The 19,609-nt window shown below is 44.1% G+C and overlaps 1 protein-coding gene across 3 annotated transcripts in view; it reads left to right on the top strand.

Annotated features, from left to right (window-relative positions):
* LOC119953648 (zinc transporter ZIP11-like) overlaps positions 1-19,399 on the top strand; it is a 762,231-nt gene extending 742,832 nt beyond the window's left edge. For all 3 annotated transcript variants that reach the window (XM_038778122.1, XM_038778121.1, XM_038778123.1), the window contains 2 exons: positions 1,657-1,815; positions 11,434-19,399. In XM_038778122.1, the coding sequence (XP_038634050.1) occupies positions 1,657-1,815; positions 11,434-11,512 (238 nt within the window). In that variant the 3' untranslated portion in view covers positions 11,513-19,399. The remainder of the gene's footprint in view (positions 1-1,656; positions 1,816-11,433) is intronic.
* Positions 19,400-19,609: the final 210 nt, after the last annotated feature.

Here is a 19,609-nt window from a genome sequence, read left to right as displayed (position 1 = left end):
CAAATATTTGCAAAATTGCTTCTTGTACTCTCTCTAAATAAGCATAGAAAAAGGCAAACTCTCCTCCAGGATCACTGTGCCTTCATTCAAGGGTTATCATTCTCGAGTGATGCATTGTAAACTATTCCATGCCAATACATGAAAGATGACAATGGCAACATTACCTACATTGCATTGGGAGACTTCACCGCAAAGATCACTGCTAAGAAAAACTAACAGAATACTGTAGTATACTAAGCAGCCACAAGCCTGCTGATTGGCTGTTCTTTGTCTTATCTTATTGGCAGCATACCTTTTGTCTCCTTCCCAACCAAGTCTGTCTTTATTTGGGAGATAAAATGTTTTCTTTTCAGCAGAGTCGGCTTTGATCACATGCCTACATGTCTTCACGTATGAGTGCCTTGTACAGCAACAGAAAGCAGGTTTCTCTGCAGATACTTTGCGTTATCAGCAGATCCTGAGCTTCCTGATAATTGCTATAAGGCTTGGCTGTGTGGTAATGCTGGCTGAGTGGCATTAAATGGAGGGTCTCATCTGGGCAATGAGCACAGGTACGCCCCTGTACCTGGAGTGACTTTTCTCTGCTTTAATCCCTGTGCTGTTATTGAGGGCATGATTTAGTTTGTGAAGATGGAGGTACAATTTCCCCCTCAGTACTCCTAGGAGAGACCACCTAATCCTTGATAAAAGCGAATTACTGCGGATGCTGGAATGTGAAACGATGCCCACATCCCATAAAATAACGAAAAAAAAGTTAATGAAGGTGTATTTTTCAACGGACATTTTATACTCCAAGGAAGAAAAAGAACACTTTAGCCAGTCCCACTCCTTCACCCTTTCCCTGTATTTCTTTGGCTCTTCAAGCGCTTATCCAATTCCCTATCGAACGCCACAATCGACCCCCCTCAGGCAGTGCATTCCAGATCAGAACCACTCACTGCTTAAAAAAAGGTTTTCCTCATGCCGCTCTGAGAATGCGTACTGAGATCAAAACTCCATCCTTGAGTGCTCGAGTCGTCATTCTCCAACTCCCTTCCAGTCCCCAAAATGCACCGTTAAAAAAAAAAATGTCCAAACAGATACAAGATGGAAAAGCAGCAGTAAATTACCACAAAATCAGAAGAGGAAGGTGATTGATAGTCCTGACAGGCCAAGCTGACTGATTTCATGGTCATGTGATTTCACGATCTGAGATCCAGCCTTCCAAACACACGGTCATCGCTCGCGATGAAAACAATATTAGGTGACAGCACATTTGGAAGTGTTGGTTGTAATGTTAATGAGACGACCTTTCATCGATACAAACTTCCAAACTGGGATTTTCACTCCTTCTCTGGTAGTTGAATCCATACCAATTGTTAGAATTAAGAGAGTCAGGTGGCGAAGGATAGAACACTGGAGCCTAGTCTGAAAGCTTTTATTTACAGAAACACACAGCATCTCCAACCATCCAACAAAATGTACTTTCCCTCTACTCTGATATTTTGACCACAGGTGAGACCCCCCTGTCAATGTTTACCAAACCGAATACAATTAATCCCCAGTTGATTTGCAGTTAACACCAGTTGTGTCCACACTTCATATTTAATGTCTAATTCAATTTCTTTGGATGCTTTATTTCAGTGAATATAATGGTGATTTTCTCCTGTCATAAAGGTATGGTCAGTTAAGCGGTATGGTTGAACCAGTGGCGGGAATATTTGGTGCCTTTGCTGTGGTTCTTGCCGAACCTCTCCTGCCCTACGCCTTGGCTTTTGCCGCCGGCGCCATGGTTTACGTTGTAATTGATGACATTATTCCTGAAGCACAACTCAGGTGAGTACCTAGATAAAACAATAATTCTCTGCAATTTCAGTTGAGAACAAAGGCATGATGAGTGTTGCCTTTACAAGTTAACTAGCATTGGCACTCTTTCATCCTGACGACTTTTGGCAGTCGATAAATATGGAATGGTGTGGTGGTAAGTGGGACTGGAAATTCCTGCCCGAAGTCAACAAACCTTTAGCTGGTCCATCAGATTTTCCTTGCCTCCTGTGACAAATCAGGACTGGAACATTTAGGCATTTATTTTATCTTGGGGGTGATGATCCCTTTAAGAACTCGGCGCTGGGTTTTACAGCTCTCTGCCAGGTCGGGGGTGGGGAGAATGTAAAATATTTTGGGTGTTAGGGCACTGAGCACCTCTGACCAATCCCCATAATATGGATGGGAGGGAGCGGGGGCGTGGTGGGCAGGGCGAACAGCGGACACATTTCATCTCCTTACACCCTCTTGAGGGCCTTAAGTGGCAAATCATAGGGGCTGTTTAGCACAGGGCTAAATCACTGGCTTTTAAAGCAGGCCAGCAGCACAGTTCGATTCCCGGAACAGCCTCCCCAAACAGGCGCCGGAATGTGGAGACTAGGGGCTTTTCACAGTAACTTCATTTGAAGCCTACTCGTGACAATAAGCGATTTTCATTTCATTTCAAATCAATGCCCACTTCAGGCCCTTAATCCGCCTCCACTGCCCTAAAACATTGGGCAGTGACAGACAATCGAAAGCGGGAAGGCCATTTTAAAAAACAAATCTATTGAAAAGGCAGGAAGGGAGGCATATCAGTGCCCTGTGTGCAACCGGTGCACTCCACCCAAGATGTTACCCCCACCCTTTGCTCCTCTCCACCTGCATCCAAAACCAACTCTCTCAGGCTACTTGAGAGGCAGCACGGTAGCACAGTGGTTATCACAGTTGCTTCACAGCTCCAGGGTCCCAGGTTCGATTCCTGGCTTGGGTCAATGTCTGTGCGGAGTCTGGACGTTCCCCCGTATCTGCGTGGGTTTCCTCCGGGTGCTCCGGTTTCCTCCCACAATCCAAAGATGTGCGGGTTAGGTGGATTGCCATGTTAAATTGTCCTTAGTGTCCAAAAAGATTAAGTCGGGTTACTAATCGGGCGGCACGGTGGCCTAGTGTTTAGCACAGCTGCCTCACGGCGCTGAGGTCCCAGGTTCGAATCCCGGCCCTGGGTCACTGTCCGTGTGGAGTTTGAACATTCTCCCTGTGTCTGCGTGGGTTTTGCCCCCATAACCTAAAAATGTGCAGAGTAGGTGGATTGGCCATGCTAAATTGCCCCTTAATTGGAAAAAAATATTGGGTAATCTAAATTTTTTTTTAAAGAAAAAAAAGTCAGGTTACTGGGTTACGGAGATAGGGTGGAGATGTGGGCTAGAGTAGGGTGCACTCTCCATGGGCCAGTGCAGACTCGATGGGCTGAATGGCCTCCTTCTGCATTGTAAATTCTATTATCCCGCCCCATCCAAAATCCCAAACGTACCTCTCATCGTTGGCCATGTCCTCTTCATCCCGGGAATTTTCTATGACACCGATAGCTGGGTTCTGGCACTGCTGGGATTGCTACAGCTGCCACACGGTCAGGTTAGCCAGCAGCAAGTCCGACTCTCAGCTTGTTTAGGCCGGAGCATGTTATTGCTTTGAAGCAGCCTTATTTAAGGTTGGTTGGTGTGGTACCAACTTTCCTGAGGGGGGGTGGGGGGTTCTGGTGGGGGTGAGGGTCTAGTGGGGTGAGCAGTATGCTCCCTCCCGCTCACCCATACAATACAGCCCTAGATTTCTCTACAATGTGATTTTTGATAAGGTACCAGGCTTCCAATAAATTATGAGAACATGTTGTCTGAGAGATAACCAATAGAATCGCAAAGGATCAACTGTAAGTTAATTATAAGGGTGAGTACAAAGATCTGTAGAGGGACAGGAAATATTGAGGAAGCAAGGGGGCTGCAGAAGGACTTGGACAAGCTAGGAGAGTGGGCAATGAAGTGGCAAATGAAATACAATGTGGAAAAGTGAGATTATGCACTTTGGAAGGAGGAATCTAGACATAGACAATTTTCTAAATGGGAAATGCTTCGGAAGGCAGAAGCACAAAGGGACTTTGGAGTCCTTGTTCACAATTATCTTAAGGTTAATGTGCAGGTTCAGTCGGCAGTTAAGAAGGCAAATGCAATGTTAGCATTCATGTTAAGAGGGCTAGAATACAAGACCAGGGATGTACTTCTGAGGCTGCATAAGGCTCTGGTCAGACCCCATTTGGAGTATTGTGAACAGTTTTGGGCCCCATATATAAGGAAGGATATGCTGGCCTTGGCAAGGGTCCAGAGTAATGTGTTACGTACTCTGGGATAACACAGGCTGCAGCTTTAACCAAAAGATACTCCAGATCTTGAAGTTAGTTCAATCTGATTTATTGAACCAGTAGCCAGTTAGCACAGTTCTCTGAGTTCGACTCTCTGCTAACCTAAGTGTGGTTACTCTGTCTGACTGAACCAGACTAGCTCTTAGCCACTTGCTGGAGGTGTGATACTGTACATACACCCTGACTCACTCTGTAGATGTTCATCAGTGGAAAGAAGCAGAACGTGAGTGCCTCGTGCCTTTCATAGTGAGATACCACCCCTGAGTGTCCTGCCTGCTCATTGGTCATGTCCTGTTCTCTGTGTTCATTAGCTGCCTGTCTGTGCCTGTCTGTATATCATTATCTGCATGTCTGCATATCATGACACAGAGGAGGCTCACAAGAATGATCCCTGGAATGACGAACATTTTTTTTTTAAATTTAGATTAGCCAATTATTTTTTCTAATTAAGGGGCAATTTTAGCGTGGCCAATCCACCTACTCTGCACATTTTTGGGTTGTGGGGGCGAAACCCACGCAGACACGGGGAGAATGTGCAAACTCCACACGGACAGTGACCCAGAGCCGGGAGGAATGACGAACTTGTCGTATGGGGAACGTTTGAGGACTCTGGGTCTGTACTCGTTGAAGTTTAGAAGGATGAGAGGGGATCTTATTGAAACGTACAAGATACTGCGAGGCCTGGATAGAGTGGATGTGGAGAGGATGTTTCCACTTGTAGGAAAAACTAGAACCAGAGGACACCATCTAAGATTAAAGGGATGATCCTTTAAAACAGAGATGAGGTGGAATTTCTTCAGCCAGAGAGTGGCGAATCTGTGGAACTCTTTGCCGCAGAAGGCTGTGGAGGCCAATTCACTGAGTGTCTTTAAGACAGAGATAGATAGGTTCTTGATTAATAAGGGGATCAGGGGTAAAGGGGAGAAGGTAGGAGAATGGGGATGAGAAAATATCAGCCATGATTGAATGGCGGAGCAGACTCGATGGGCCAAGTGGCCTTATTCTGCTCCTATGTCTTATGGTCTTATGAGTAGATTATGAACGTAGCCCTGTATTCAAGTTTAATTTTAGTTGTACACCAAGCTGACTGCAAAAGAGTAAATATCTCTTTCGAACAAAATACAGTCGAAATATTATGCGTTGGCTAAAAGAAATGAAACAGTGAGTTGAACTTCTGGGATAGCCAAGCTGAGGGGAGGGAGTTTAAGATGCTCATTTCAGACTTAAATAATATCAGAACCAGGAGAGTTCTGACTCGAGATGGATAAGTTTCGGATGCTAGAGATGTCTTTGTTGACTGGGCAGTTTGCAACTGTAGGGTGGCTGAAGGAGATTTGAAGGGACAACCTGCAGGAAGCAAAAGATCCAAGCGTCTCGGCCCCCTTATGAATCTTTGAAACAGTTCACAGACTAAATAATTAATTTCAGATAAGTATCTGACTTGAGTTATTTTTTGGGCACAAGTAAATTGAGTGCAGAAGGAATGTATAAGAAACTAAGTACTTTTAATACCTTTAGTGGAACTAACTATTTAAGCAAGAGTTCACATTCTTTGGTTTTTGTGGAGTAAAATGCTTTTGATTTAAACTCTTAGCGTTGTGGTTTCATTCTTTTAATAAATACCCGGGTTTTTGGATTCTTAAAAAAAAAGGTACTGCTTTGTACCGAGATCTTAACACAGATCAAAATGGAAAAGTTAACTAAAGGTCTGAAATACTAACTGAAAATGCTGGGAATACACAGCAGATCTTGAAGAAAAGGATAACACGGTGGCGCAGTGGTTAGCGCTGTTGCCTCACGGCACCGAAGGACCAGGGTTCGATTCTGGCCCTGGGTCACTGTCCGTGTGGAGTTTGCACATTCTCCCCGTGTCTACATGGGTCTCACCACCACAACCCAGAAAGATGTGCAGGCTAAGTGAATCGGTCACGCTAAATTGCCCCTTAATTGGAAAAAAAAAATAATTGAGCGCTCTAAATTTAGTTTTTAAAATTGGACAAATAGGATATTGTGACATTGGAGAGGATGCAGAGGAGATTTACCAGAATGGCACCAGCGATGAGGGACTTCAATACATGAGAAGCTGAGATTGTTCTCTTTAAAGTTGAGAAGGATGAGGGAGATTTAATAGAGGCGTTCAAGAATTTGAAGGATTTTGATAGACTAAGTGCAGAGAAGGTGTTACCACTGGCAGGCGAGACACAGACTTAGCTAATTTGGAAGGAGAGCCAGGATGAGATGAAGAGAATTTTTTTCATACAGTGATTAGGCATGTACTGCCAATAATAACTTGGAGAAGTGAATTGGATAGTAACTGAAAGTAAAAGTTTAATGCAGTACTATGGGGAAAGAGCAGGGGAGTGGAAGTAATTGGACAGCTCTTCCAAAGAACTAGCACAAGACATGATGGGCCGAAGGACTGCCTCCTGTGCGGGCTGATTCTGAGGCCCGTTGGTGTGTTAAAAAGGAAATCATGGGCGGAATTTGCCGAGAAAGTGGCAAAGTTTCAGATCCTGACTGAAAACCAGTGTGCTTCTCCCCAGAAACACAGCCAGAATGTCTGTCCAGATCTTCTGAGACTTCATCAGAAAAGAAAATCCGAGGGCGTGTTTAGCACCGTCACTCTGGTGGGGCAGAGCCTCATAGAAACGGCAAGCCCGGCTGCACAGAGATTGGAGGGTCATCTTTAAATGGTGCCCCGATCAGCGAGAACATTGATCTCCGTCCCAAGTGTCGCCCCCCCCACAACCATGGAAGACATTCCTTCTCCCCCCCCCTCCCCCCACCCCAAAGTCACACTGGCGGGGTGAAACACTGCATTGGGCTGGAAGGTATGGCTAACGCCGATTAATTATATTTTAAGTTAATGAAAATCAGGTTCACGCCCTTTCTGGATGTGAACCTGATCACATCGCCAGCGGGGGGGGGGGGGGGGGGGGGGGGGGGGAGGGGGAGGCGGTGAAGATCTCATTCTGAGATCTCGCTAGCGCAAATCCCAGTATGGTCCGCTTGCAAGATTTAGGGGCCAGAACGGGACTTTTACACATGCATCAAATGGGCCCAGAAAATGTGCGCCCATTAGAGCCTTTTCTTCGATGAATGCAGGCAATTGAACATCTGGTCGTCAGGCATAAATGTAATAAAGTTGTTCTGCTGCTCTGTCACATCATAAGCAAAACTCAATTGTTTTATAAGCATTAACAGAAGTTCAAAACTGAATTATTGCCTGGAACTCTCTGCCAACTTCTTGTTGATATCTGTAATATACACAAGATCTGAATGGTTTCAATTTAAATTAATTTAAAGCTCTGGCAAGCTAAGGCACAGGGTGATGGCATAGGACACAGGTGGGAGATAGAGGTTGCAAGGCCCCTGTTAATGACTCTTACGTCTTACCCATCGCATTATGCAACGGTGTACAGTTATGCTGAATGGGAGTCATGTACCTTATGAATGTTGCGATCAGTAAGAGCGTCACGATATTCAACATTTTTGTCATGAGCGAGGTGTTTTTGGTCAATGACAACCATTTGCTCCTTTTAGGTTTCTGTTCTTGATTGGTGGATACAAGATGTAAAGTTATTTCTACCCTTGCTCAGAGTGCTCCGTGATTATTTCCTGGGTCTAAGTAATTTAGTGGTGTATTTCCCTTTAGAAACTTCTATTTTGTTCTTTTCTGTCCAGTGAGACTTGCCTTATGAAAGGCCATTTCCTGAGCAGATGCGTATGTGAGCAAACCATTCTCAGCTGCTGGTCTCTATTAATGATGAATGACACTCTTCAACACTTTACTAGAAGATGTAGAGCATTGCTTGGCTGACTCTTAGGGATGATCAGGGGTGGCTTGGCGGCGGGGGGGGGGGGGGGGGGGGGGGGGGGGGGGGGGGGGGGGGGGGGGAGACAGGCGGCAGGGAAGAGCTTGGTGGCAGGGTGTTAAAGTCTCAAAAAACTGTTTTATGAGCTAAACGCGCAATTCCAGCTTTAAGTCCTGCCAGATGTTGGCATGGGAAACCAAATCAATCCATGGAGGTGGATTGCTGCTTCAAATATGAGAATGAGGCTGCAGGCCTCATTGCCATTCAGGCCTGTCACCTTCAACTCCAGTTGCTTGGGTTCTGCAACCCAACAGCTTCATCAAGGAGCAAACTAGGTGGAGTCAGAAGGTGAGTGCCTTCACACCTATCCCCAGATCCTCTGGTGGAGCCTCCATGCCATTCTTTCCCCCCCCCCCCCCCCGCCCCCAAACCCCTCCATGACCTTCGTCCCTCCTTCCCCCAAGGTCACCGATTCTCCCCCCCCCCCCCCCCCCTCTATGGTCACTTATCTTCCCATCCCCTCGCTCACTGCCTTTGCCACCACCCTCCAGGCCTCTGCCGCCAACCTCCTCCCCCCCCCCCCCCCCCCCCCCCCCCTCCCCGAGAAAAATAAAGCTCTCTTCTCCCAGGGAAGGTCAGTTAAATATCCTGCCCTTATTGTTCTCTACTTTCTCCCATTTTTGATATTATAACTGTGTTCAGGCACTTAAGGGGAGCATCATTGACGTCATTATACTGTAGTCCCTGCTCCTCTGCAACACCCAGAGATTTGCCGAGCTATATTGTGGCAATGTGTCAAGTATATAATTAATAGCAAATTTCCTTTTGAAAGCTGCTGCCTGATTTCCATATCTCCTGAGGGATTTGCGAGTTGGGATAAATTGCTCATGTGTTCCTCTCCACTGTATGAGGCTTGCGCCTACATTTCAGTGTTTAGGATAATCGAATGCGGAAGCATGCCAAGCAGTGTTTATTCAACATTTTGATTGTCTCATTCTCATAATTTCAAATGTAAATTACCCCCCTCCCCCCAATTGTGAATGTGGTGTTAATTGCCCTTTGGGGTGTGTCTTCCCGACAGTGGGGCACTTTCCAGCTGGGGTGGTGAAGTAATGCCTAAAAGCTGCAAAAGGACCCATAGAAAGGCAGCTCATGCTCTAACAGTAGCCGCAAGCGATGAATAGCAATGATGGACTTCTCTGCCTGTGTTGGACAATTGGGGTTAGGTGGTTCATCGATTGAGCAACTCGACCTGCAGGCATTTCTTTCTCCGTGCCTTCAATCAGCCTGTCTTCAGCTCCTGGGTGGAAAAAGGGCAGTCGCGGCATTGTTACACAAATGATCAACGCAGCCAGATCCCTTTCGTCAGTCACAGTGTGTTTGGCAAGACAGATATTCCCATTCCTGTTCCCTGTTAATCTGAATCCGAGATATCCGTTTTTTCTTTTACAATCCCCCAGCCTCCCTGTGTTGTAAGCCCGTGAAATAGTCAACTTGAGGAATCAGACTTCAGGGCGTTAAAGAATTAATAAAGGAGCCACGAGGTTTTTAAGTGAACACAATGGGCCTAAAATCATTGCAACCTGAAAATGGGTGTCAAATGGCAAAATGCTGCAATTGTGAGCCCATTCACGGGGGCTGCAATGCATCAACAATTCATTATATGCAATAAATGAACCAAATCATTAAAGAGTGGTAATACCGCAGCAGTAATATGAGAAATACAAGACTGAGGCCATTAAAAATTGAGGGCACAGGTACAGGCCCCAGAGCCTTGAGGTAGACATTGCAATTGCAAATACCTGAACCAGCCTTTGGTTTCTGGTGAAAGCTATAAAAATATTAGTGAAGTCGCCCTTTCTTTTTCTACTGATAATATCCATGATTATTCTACAGTCAAAACAATATCCGGACACATAAAATCAAGAAAGCTTTGTATCGAGGCAACTTGCCTTTTCCTCCAGCCCTGCACGGTGGCCCAGTGGTTAGCACTACTGTCTCACAGCTCCAGGGTCCCGGATTCAATTCCGCCCTCGGGTAACTGTCTGTGTGGAGTGTGCACGTTCTCCCCGTATCTGCGTGGGTTTCCTCCGGGCGCTCCGGTTTCTTCCCACAGTTCAAAGATGTGCAGATTAGGTGGATTTGGCCTTTATAAATTGCCCCTTGGTGTTCAAAAGACTAGGTGGGGTTACTGGGTTACGGGGATAGGGTGGCGGTGTGGGGTTAAGTAGGGTGCTCTTTCCAAGGGCCGGTGCAGACTCGATGGGCCGAATGGCCTCCTTCTGCACTATAAATTCTATGATTCTATGATACTTCCTCATCCATGCTTCTCCACCTATGGGCCATCTGTGTAATCCTCCATGAATTTGAGGTCATCCAAAATTCTTCTGCTCGTACACTGACGTATGTTGACACCTAATCTCGATCTTAAAATTCTCATCCATGCTTTCATCTCCCTCCATGGCCTCGCCCATCCCCACCATTATAATCTCCTCAGTACCCATAATCGTCTGTGATGTCTGGGCTTCTTAAATTTCGACCAATTTAGAATTTAGAACAGTACAGCACAGAACAGGCCCTTCGGCCCTCAATGTTGTGCCGAGCAATGATCACCCTACTCAAACGCACGTATCCACCCTATACCCGTAACCCAACAACCCCCCCTTAACCTTACTTTTATTAGGACACTACAGGCAATTTAGCATAGCCAATCCACCTAACCCGCACATCTTTGGACTGTGGGAGGAAACCGGAGCACCCGGAGGAAACCCACGCACACATGGGGAGGACGTGCAGACTCCGCACAGACTGACCCAGCCGGGAACCGAACCTGGGACCCTGGTTCACCATTGCTCCACCATTAATGGCTCTGCTTTGAATCACCTGGGCCCCAAGCTCTGGAATAGCCTCCGTCTCTGACTCAGAACCTCACCTTCTTCATTTAAGACATTCTTTAAAATCTAACGCTTTGACTAAACGTTTTACATCTGAGCTATCTCCTTATGCAGCTCGATGCCATACATTGTCATTTAAATGAAGCATCTTGGGATGTTTTTCGACGTTAAAGGCTGTACATAAATTTAATTTCTTATCGTCCCTCAATTCCTCTCTTGCTGGCTGCGGTTTCAGCCTCCTTTTCCCCATCCCTGGCCTGCATTCCCTAATTATTTTTTCTTTGCTACTTCCTTTCCCGCCTTTAAGGAACTCACACAAAATCTACCTGAACACCAGTCCCAGGTTTTGTTGAGTTCTGCATACGTGTCTCATATACTCTTGTATACTGATGGCTGAGTAATGCCACAGTACTGGTCAAGGCAGGTGCTGAGCGTTATTCAAATTTAATTAATCATTCTAAAGTTTGGTGACAATAATAGCAGCTGAAGCATTGAAATCAAAGACTGACAGAATTGTCATTTTCATTTTCAGTGGAAATGGCAAGTTGGCGTCCTGGACCTCCATCGCAGGGTTCGTCTTGATGATGTCGCTCGATGTGGGCCTTGGCTAATCTCAGGACTTATTTTATTGAAGAAATTAGTTTGGGAACAATACTTTCATTTCTGTCATTTAAAAGAGTTGCATTTTCATTTTACAAATCACCGCACAGCGTTTTTAGTTTCAGGGTTGCCGTGGAGAAATGATATTGACTCGGCGAGATGGGGAGGCAGCTTCCAGTCTGGGGGTTATTGTTATCACTGGACTGCCCGGTGTCATTGATTGTTTTGCGCTTGCTCCTGGTTTGCAGGTTTCCCAGTTTTTTTTCATTCCTACGATCGGTTTATCGTGAGGTAACGTTTTGGTTGCAGGCTTTTGGTCAATCAGTCCCTTTTCCCTCAGTGAAAAGTGTCACAGTTAAACATTCATCAATGTTAACTCAGGAGTGGAATAAGTTTGATATTCCACCATTGCCCACTGTGTCTTCTATCATTTCCACAACGAGTGACGTAGTTCTTCAATGCTCACCTGTTGAAAGATGCCTATTGTTGTGGTGCATCAGTGGAAACAGGAAAGCTTCACCTGCGACATCAAAGGGACACTGCATTAAGAACAGAGCAGACACGATGACCTTTTGCAGAATAGGTTATATTCATTGCAGAATATGGAATGCATGATATTTTGTTCTTTATATCTTTTGGGGAAAAAAATGTAACTAAACCCTTTATGCCCATATTTCTGACGATAGGTTCAACAGAGTCATTCGCACCGGCCTAGCAACAGTCTACATCCTCTAGCCAGCCATTATCAGTCAGTGTACCTTAAAAGATTTGGAACATTTTGGGTTGTTTGCAGTGACGATACCCAGATATTGCCACCAACGACTGTGTTGTCAGGCATTAAGGGGCCTACTTAAATGTGTCATTTTGGATTTACAACCTAAAAGAAGAACCCCAAATGGCACAGAAGTGATTAATGGGGGCCACCTCTAAGTTGTCGAATCTTCACCCCTATATAAATACCTGGCTTTATTCTCATTGAAGTGTATTGCAAGCACTTCCTGTGCACTACTTCAGCAGCAAAATCTAAAGAAGCATTGTAAAAACAATAACGCAAGATTTCCAGATAAGGGGCGAGCCTTTCCAGCTGTTCAAGTCAAGTCCCGCCAATGGCTCTCCCCGCCACGGGTGTCCCGGCAGCGTGGGATGGATTCAATGGGAAATCCTATTGACAGCAGCGTGATCAGAAGAACCCGCTGCCTATCAGCGATGGGCTGCCTCCTGTCGCCGAGAAACACACCTTAGGGAGGCTAAGAGAACCTGGCCCAAGAAACCAGACCCTCAACACAACTAGTTTAGAGCTCGCCTCATTTCAGAGGCAATCAAAGGTGTCCTCTAGCCAACCAGGTGACAACTTGGAGCCAGAACGCAGCGCCATTGAAAACTGTAGCAACCCCAACAGCTGGATTAAGTGTCCATTGGGTGGTTACAAAGAGAAATTGGCATTGCAGCTAACTGTAAGTGACCTTTGCAACCAAACTGACGGCTGGTGCAATGACGTAGGATCGGTGTGAATGTAAAGCATGATCCTTTTTAATGTATCTGGTAGCAAACAAACAGGGGCAGAGAATATCTCAAGAGCAGGTAATAAAACAATCAAACAATATCTGATGTCCAGGAATTTAGAAGGGGGCAATAATCTTTACAGCTAAGTCTTTCCCAGGCCCACACAAAGGAAAGTAAACTTCAAATATAACTTCACATCAGCCAGAACTGAAGAGTTGTACTGAACATTTCCCATTGAACACAATGGGCCAGTGTATTGAGAGGTTAACTATTCATGCCATACACACACCCATTTACAGAACTTGACATCATTGTCCTTTTGACCAGTTGCTTACTTTAAACAGCACTTAGGCACACAATGTCATGTTTGTTTTGAAGTAAATATATAACTACTGTAATGGGGTGAATTATAAAAAGGTTATTGAAAGATATTGTTCTGGCACAGCATTGTTGGCACTGTAACAAAACAAAAAAAAGCAGACTATTGCTAAATTATAATGGTTGAACTCTTTAACCCTGACAATCCCTTCTTCTGGTAGTTTGAGGTTTGAAAGTGCTTGGAAAGTTCAGCTCTCTCACTGACTAATTTTGCTCACGTCATTCTTGCTTCCTATCTCGATTCCCTCACTGAAAGATCATCTTTCTTATTGGCAAGCCTTTATTGTTTTACTAAACGCAAATTCTACTGAATTCCGACAGCAACGCTCAAATGTTGGATTCAGTTTTGAAAGGCCTCAGATAAATATTTCTTGGAATCTGTTCCAGTTTTATCGCCAACGTAAAACGGTGATTGTGAAACTGTCTTCAAAGTCTATTTTGGCAGCTACAAATCTTTTAGTTCTGATTGACGTGAAATCTTCTCTGTTTTACTATAACTTTGAGACAAAGAGCTTGTTGCAATGCCTGAACACTCAATCCGTTGGGAATGTCAGTCGCAGCCGGGGGTCCAGACCTGAACCGGAAAAGACTTGGGGACATCTTTTAAATGGAAGGTACAGGTTTCTTGACGGTGAATGGCTCGGTCTCTGGAATTAGCTTGTTCCTCAGAGCCGCCTTAGCTCCTCGGTATGTTATGAAATCCGTTCGCATGGCCTTTTAAATTGAAGGACAGTTGCGCTTTTACCTAAATTATATTGAAACCAATAAGCTTGCACCATGTAAATACAACCAGTGTCATCATGAGGTGCTCCGTTTATAGGCACACATTACCAAGACAACACTGTAGTTTCAGGTAATGTACTTTTCCACTGATATTTCAGCACTAAATTCATCACTCACTATATGAATGAAATAAACCAGAGGCATGGGAACCTTTGATGTCAGTCACAACGGGGAACAAATATCCATAAGTTGAGAAATATTTTAAAACCTGGATACCTTGACGTCCCCTGTTGGACTTGCACTGTATCTTATTTTAATTCTGTTTGGTCTTTATCCAGAAAACAATTGTTATTAATTCTTTAACGAATAACTCTCTGACTACAGCATATTTTTAGGACTTGGATGCTGGTTTGCAGAAGGCTATCATAGCAGTGTAGGGGTGAACTCCAGTTTTATTTGAAGGAAAAAGGCACAAGATACCCAGGGCTAGTTGTCAGGGCTAGTTGTCAATGATCTCAGAAGCAATGATAATTGCAGCAAACTTTAGACAAATCAAAATGCCCCTGACCGATCTAAACTTTAAGGACATCTCAACAGGTACCCATGAACCTTTTGGTTCTGGTTCTAGTTATTAATAAGTAGGGAAAAAGAGCTAGGGACAAAATGAATAAAACTGCTGTTCTGTTGCAATTTGGAGTATGGGAACAATATTTGGAAGAATCTAGAGTAACCTCAGATTGTTTTCATCACAATTGCGTCTCTATAATTGATCTGACTGTGCTGTTTGCAACACTTTCCTTCAATTCAGTCTGATTTATGTTTGAGCGAGATGGAATGGCTACTCAGTAGGGGTATACGAGGACCAGAAGGCACCTAAATCTTGGATAATATGCATATACTAAAATTAGCACGATACAGAGACGATTAACCTTGGATAATACTTGGCATCTCAGTCCACGAATGCAAGTTTGAAGCCGCACTTCCTTTTTTTCTGTCTTGTTGCTTGACGTCTACAGTCTGGTTCTGATTATCCCAGTGCTTTTGTGTGCACAGTATACTTTTATTAGCTCCTGTTTTTAAATACTTAAAAAAAAACTTCTGGTCCTTATTCAGTGACTTGGTAAATAAAGGAAAAAAAGGTCTGGCAGGGGCTGTAAGTGGCCACAAGAGCATGGGCTCCACTCATTGTCAAGCACAGACAAGCTCAGAAATTGAGTTGCGTTCAGTATTTCAAACAGACATTGGATTCAATAAATGTAAGGTGGAAATCTGATAATTGTTTGCAGTATTAAACAGGTATCCTCATCTCGCATGATTTAACACCAACATCATTTCTAATTGCCCCATTATTTTGGGCAGCGTGGTTGGAGAAAGTAAATGTTGCCAGCTCCCTCATTCCCCTTAGCCCAACCTCCCCTGCAAATTTGTAAAGGGTGTGGGGAAATTAAAGAGTGCACAAAACTACAAAGATAAATTAAACTTTCCTAGTTTTCTGAACCCCCCCCCTACCATCCTGAAGGAAAACCACTTTAATATCAGTTAGTGTAAGCTTGTTTTGGGTGATTTCCCGAGAGTTTGCCTGGTGATGTTCCAACACATTATTCCGCAAGGCAGCTGAACGAACACAGACTTCTTTTCATTATTTCTGACAAAATTACTTTTGACCTCACCTTGTTGGACAAGTTACCAAGTGGAAGCCAAGTGAGATTGATGGAAAATTGGCAACGTTGGCCTCCCTCATGCGTTCCCTTCTGCGCTGTTACAAGTGTGCTGCAAAATGCAAGATGTACATCGACACCTTTTTGAGCGGTGGTGAGGGAGGATTACCCTTTCAGCCAGCTGAATGATGTGCAGATGCCATTGAAGTTGTGCGAAAGACTGACCTGAACACTCATCAGCAATCAAAGTAGCAAATACCCTGAAAAGGGAAATGATCCAGCTAAACTGTTCTTTCCACTAATTTTTCCTCAAATGCTTCGGAGCTAATACATACTATTTGAGCATACAAATTACTAGACTTTGACATGCTAATGAGGGGGGGGGGGGCACAGTGGTTAGTACTGCTGCCTCACGACACCGAGGTCCCAGGTTCGATCCCAGCCCTGGGTCACTGTCCGTGTGCAATTTGCACATTCTCCCCATGTCTGCGTGGGTCTCTCTCCCACAACCCAAAGATGTGCAGGGTAGGTGAATTGGCCATGTTAAATTGCTCCTTAATTGGAATTTTTTTGAAAAGGCTGTTGTGCTAATATCAGTAGCATTTGTCATTTTAATTCTAGCAATTAAAATCAAGTGAGTCCCCCGTAACCCCACCAAAGTCCTCACTTTCCTTGTGGATTGACCTCGTCATTCCCATTTTGAAGATAGGCGAAGTTAAGTAAAAGATGGCCGGATACTTGCATTTAGAATGAAATGATATTGACTCATCAAATAAATAATTGCAAGACCCTCATAGTGGATTCAATGTAGGACCAAATACTGTAACTTGAAGAGGGATTTGGCGATCAGATTGGATAAGTTGTGTTTACGTTACATTGTTACTTTCCAGGACCTGAACCTTATTCACTGGTTGTGTTGAAATGTTGAAAGTACAAAATGTTGGTGCACAAAGAAACTGGAATGTAAATTTCATGGACAAAGTAGACAAGATGACAGAATGCAAAGCACTAACCGCCCAACACACACACACACATACTGCTTAGACTCCCATGTAATCAAATTGGGATCACGCTCATTGTCGCGACAATGGAATTTAATTTATTTCTGACCATATACCAGTCGTCTGACTCATGAGTGCACTATTTTTGCAACTGTGTTCCACAGCACAGTGAAAGTAATCTCTGTTCTCCACTCAGTTGTCCCTCACCCCTCAAATGTGAAAAGCGTTTACCTTAATTGTCCACGGTCTGCAATCGTTGGCTTGCAGTGGCACTTTCTGATGCTTGTCTTGGTTGTTTGCGCGTGTGTGATGAAATATTGTAAACCTGGGTGCAAGTTAATACTTTTTATTACAGGCAAATTTAAGTAATTATATATGTAATGCAGCAGAAGAACCCATGCTTGAAGGTTTATTCCCCTAGGCAAATATGAAGGTAAACAGATAGCTGCCCTGGCCAGATGCCAGACCAAAAGACATGCACTAAAGAGTAACTGTCACGCCATAGGTGAGGGTTTATGTAAACTAACAACACAAAATGAAAAAAAAAATAAGGTCTCTCAGAGCAAAAAGAATAAAAGTACTGTAATACTGATTGTTTTTACTATTGTTGGATTTCTGGAGCCAAAATGGTCACTGTTAACCCAAAGGATGGTGGGTGCGAAAGATACAAGGTAGAGCCATGATAGAGATCTTCCTCCCATTGAGTAGCGATTTGGATAATAGGGCTAATTTTCTAAATGTGTGCTGCTCGGAGCAGACGACCTCGCCAGCTAGGAGTGCACTTTGGCACAACGCCCACAATTTTCTGTCTATTTAGATGGAAAATCACAGGGAACGCACCTGCAACTTTCCCACACAGGCGCTCAATGGGCGAATCTTTCTGCCAGGTACACGCATTTAGAAAATCAACTCATTCAACCTACGCCTAAACTATTCCCATGCACAGAATACTTTGGATGGAAATGACTGTGTCAATCAAACAATTCAGCCCGTTCTGCCATTGGCTGTGAACTTATTTTTTTGTAAACACGTATTTTTATATAAACATCAGGTTCATAATGATATAATTTTTAAATTCTCAACCAGGCATCTGACACACAAATAAATCCCATCATTATACTAAGGAATCTCTAAATGAAACTACTGAGAAATACACACAAGCGGAGATTTTTGTTTTGCCTGATAGGAATCGTACAATCTTTCCTTGTAAAGAAGTATTTAATTTAGGGACACACCCCCACCACACACGTGTATCACCTGCTGGAATTTAATGAGCAGCTTACGACTGTGTAGCACTGATAAGTTTCCTGCTGCTAGTCTGTCAGAAACAGCCTGTGCTTTCGGGCACTGTCTTGCATGTTTATATCGGCCCCATTGAGAGGTCTAACTCTCTCGCTGCCATCAATGTCTGGATATGGTGGTAACCTTAGATTCTATCTTGGAGCTCAGTGGACCTGACATTGCACCATGGGGTCTGCCAGAGAGGAGTGAGGCAATGTGAATCTCCCCTCATCAAATGTGTCATCTTTGAACCAACAAGAGACCCCATGTATCCACCCCATCACAATGAAATCCTACATTTTCTGAAGTAACTCAGCAGGTCTGGCAACATCTGTGGAAAGGGAAACAGAGTTAATGTTTCGGGTCCGTACGGCTCTTCTTCAGAGCTTCCTCAGAGCTGTACGGATTCAAAACGTCAACTTTGTTTCTCTCTCCACAGATGCTGCCAGACCTGCTGAGGTTTTCCGGCATTTCCTGTTTTTATTTCAAATTTCCAGCATCTGCAGTGTTTTGCTTTTGCCTACACTTTTTGAATCTTCCTGTTAGAGTTAAGGAAAAGAAAGTTTTAATTTGCCTTGTCCAAGTACCTCGGCATTTCTCAACATAAAAATTCAGGTACAACCGTCACTTGTCTTTCACAGTTGAAGATCTCAGCCAATGCACCATGAAATTTGGTGAATGCTCCCATTTTCATTCCATGGCAATTTTTTGTTACTGACTGCATAACACCATATTATTAACAATCAACTTCAGTGCTGATCAGAAGAGGGTTAGATGAAGGAACCCCAATAAAGTGAAGGAGCATTTCTCGTGCCTCTCCCTTTTCTTACAACATGCTGTGGCAGGGTTTATGAGCCTGCTTCCTTAAATCTTATTTAAACCTGAAACTTGGGAGTAGATAGATAACACTGCATTTGATCTTTGGTTGAAGTGAAGTCCAACCTTCTAGTAGCCATTAACTTCCCACCATCCCCCAGAGGGGATCAAAATGTCAAGTTTGGGCATTGCTTCTCCCCCGAATCCAAGAGTACCAAAACCTAAGCATTAAAACTTGCTCTTCTGCTACAGGTCCATGTGCCGAACTGAAGTTTTAATTGCCAATGTGCTAATTTGGTCACTGATAATAATCATACTTTCCATTTTATTGAAGCAGTTATTGACAGGTTGTCATTAACTGTAACAAATTTAACATCTAAATTGCCAGCCTTGTATCCACTGCAGTCGACCTCCTTTGTGGGAATGTAATAATATTTCTGTACAGTCAATGCCTTAAGGATTAAGAGGGCTTAGTACTAATTGCAACACAACTATTGTTGGAACATATTGTGGGAATAAATAAATTTATTAAAATCCATGCAGTGCGGATGTCTTATTTTTGAAACTACTTATGCAATTTGACATATAGAGCGGGAGTCGCCGTCTGTTCACGGCAGCCGGATTATCCGCTCTCGCTGCTGTGAACAGGAGTTTTAGCTGGGCCCCAAATTTTCCGTCCTCTCGAGCAGTGATAGCGGGGCAGACTCACAATGGGGAATCTTGGCCATACTGTCTGTATTCTTGTGCA

Source organism: Scyliorhinus canicula, chromosome 18, assembly GCF_902713615.1.
Source record: "Scyliorhinus canicula chromosome 18, sScyCan1.1, whole genome shotgun sequence".
In the NCBI taxonomy this organism is placed as follows: domain Eukaryota; kingdom Metazoa; phylum Chordata; class Chondrichthyes; order Carcharhiniformes; family Scyliorhinidae; genus Scyliorhinus; species Scyliorhinus canicula.
Note: the sequence above shows the minus strand (reverse complement) of the source record. Positions and strands in the feature narration are given on the sequence as shown.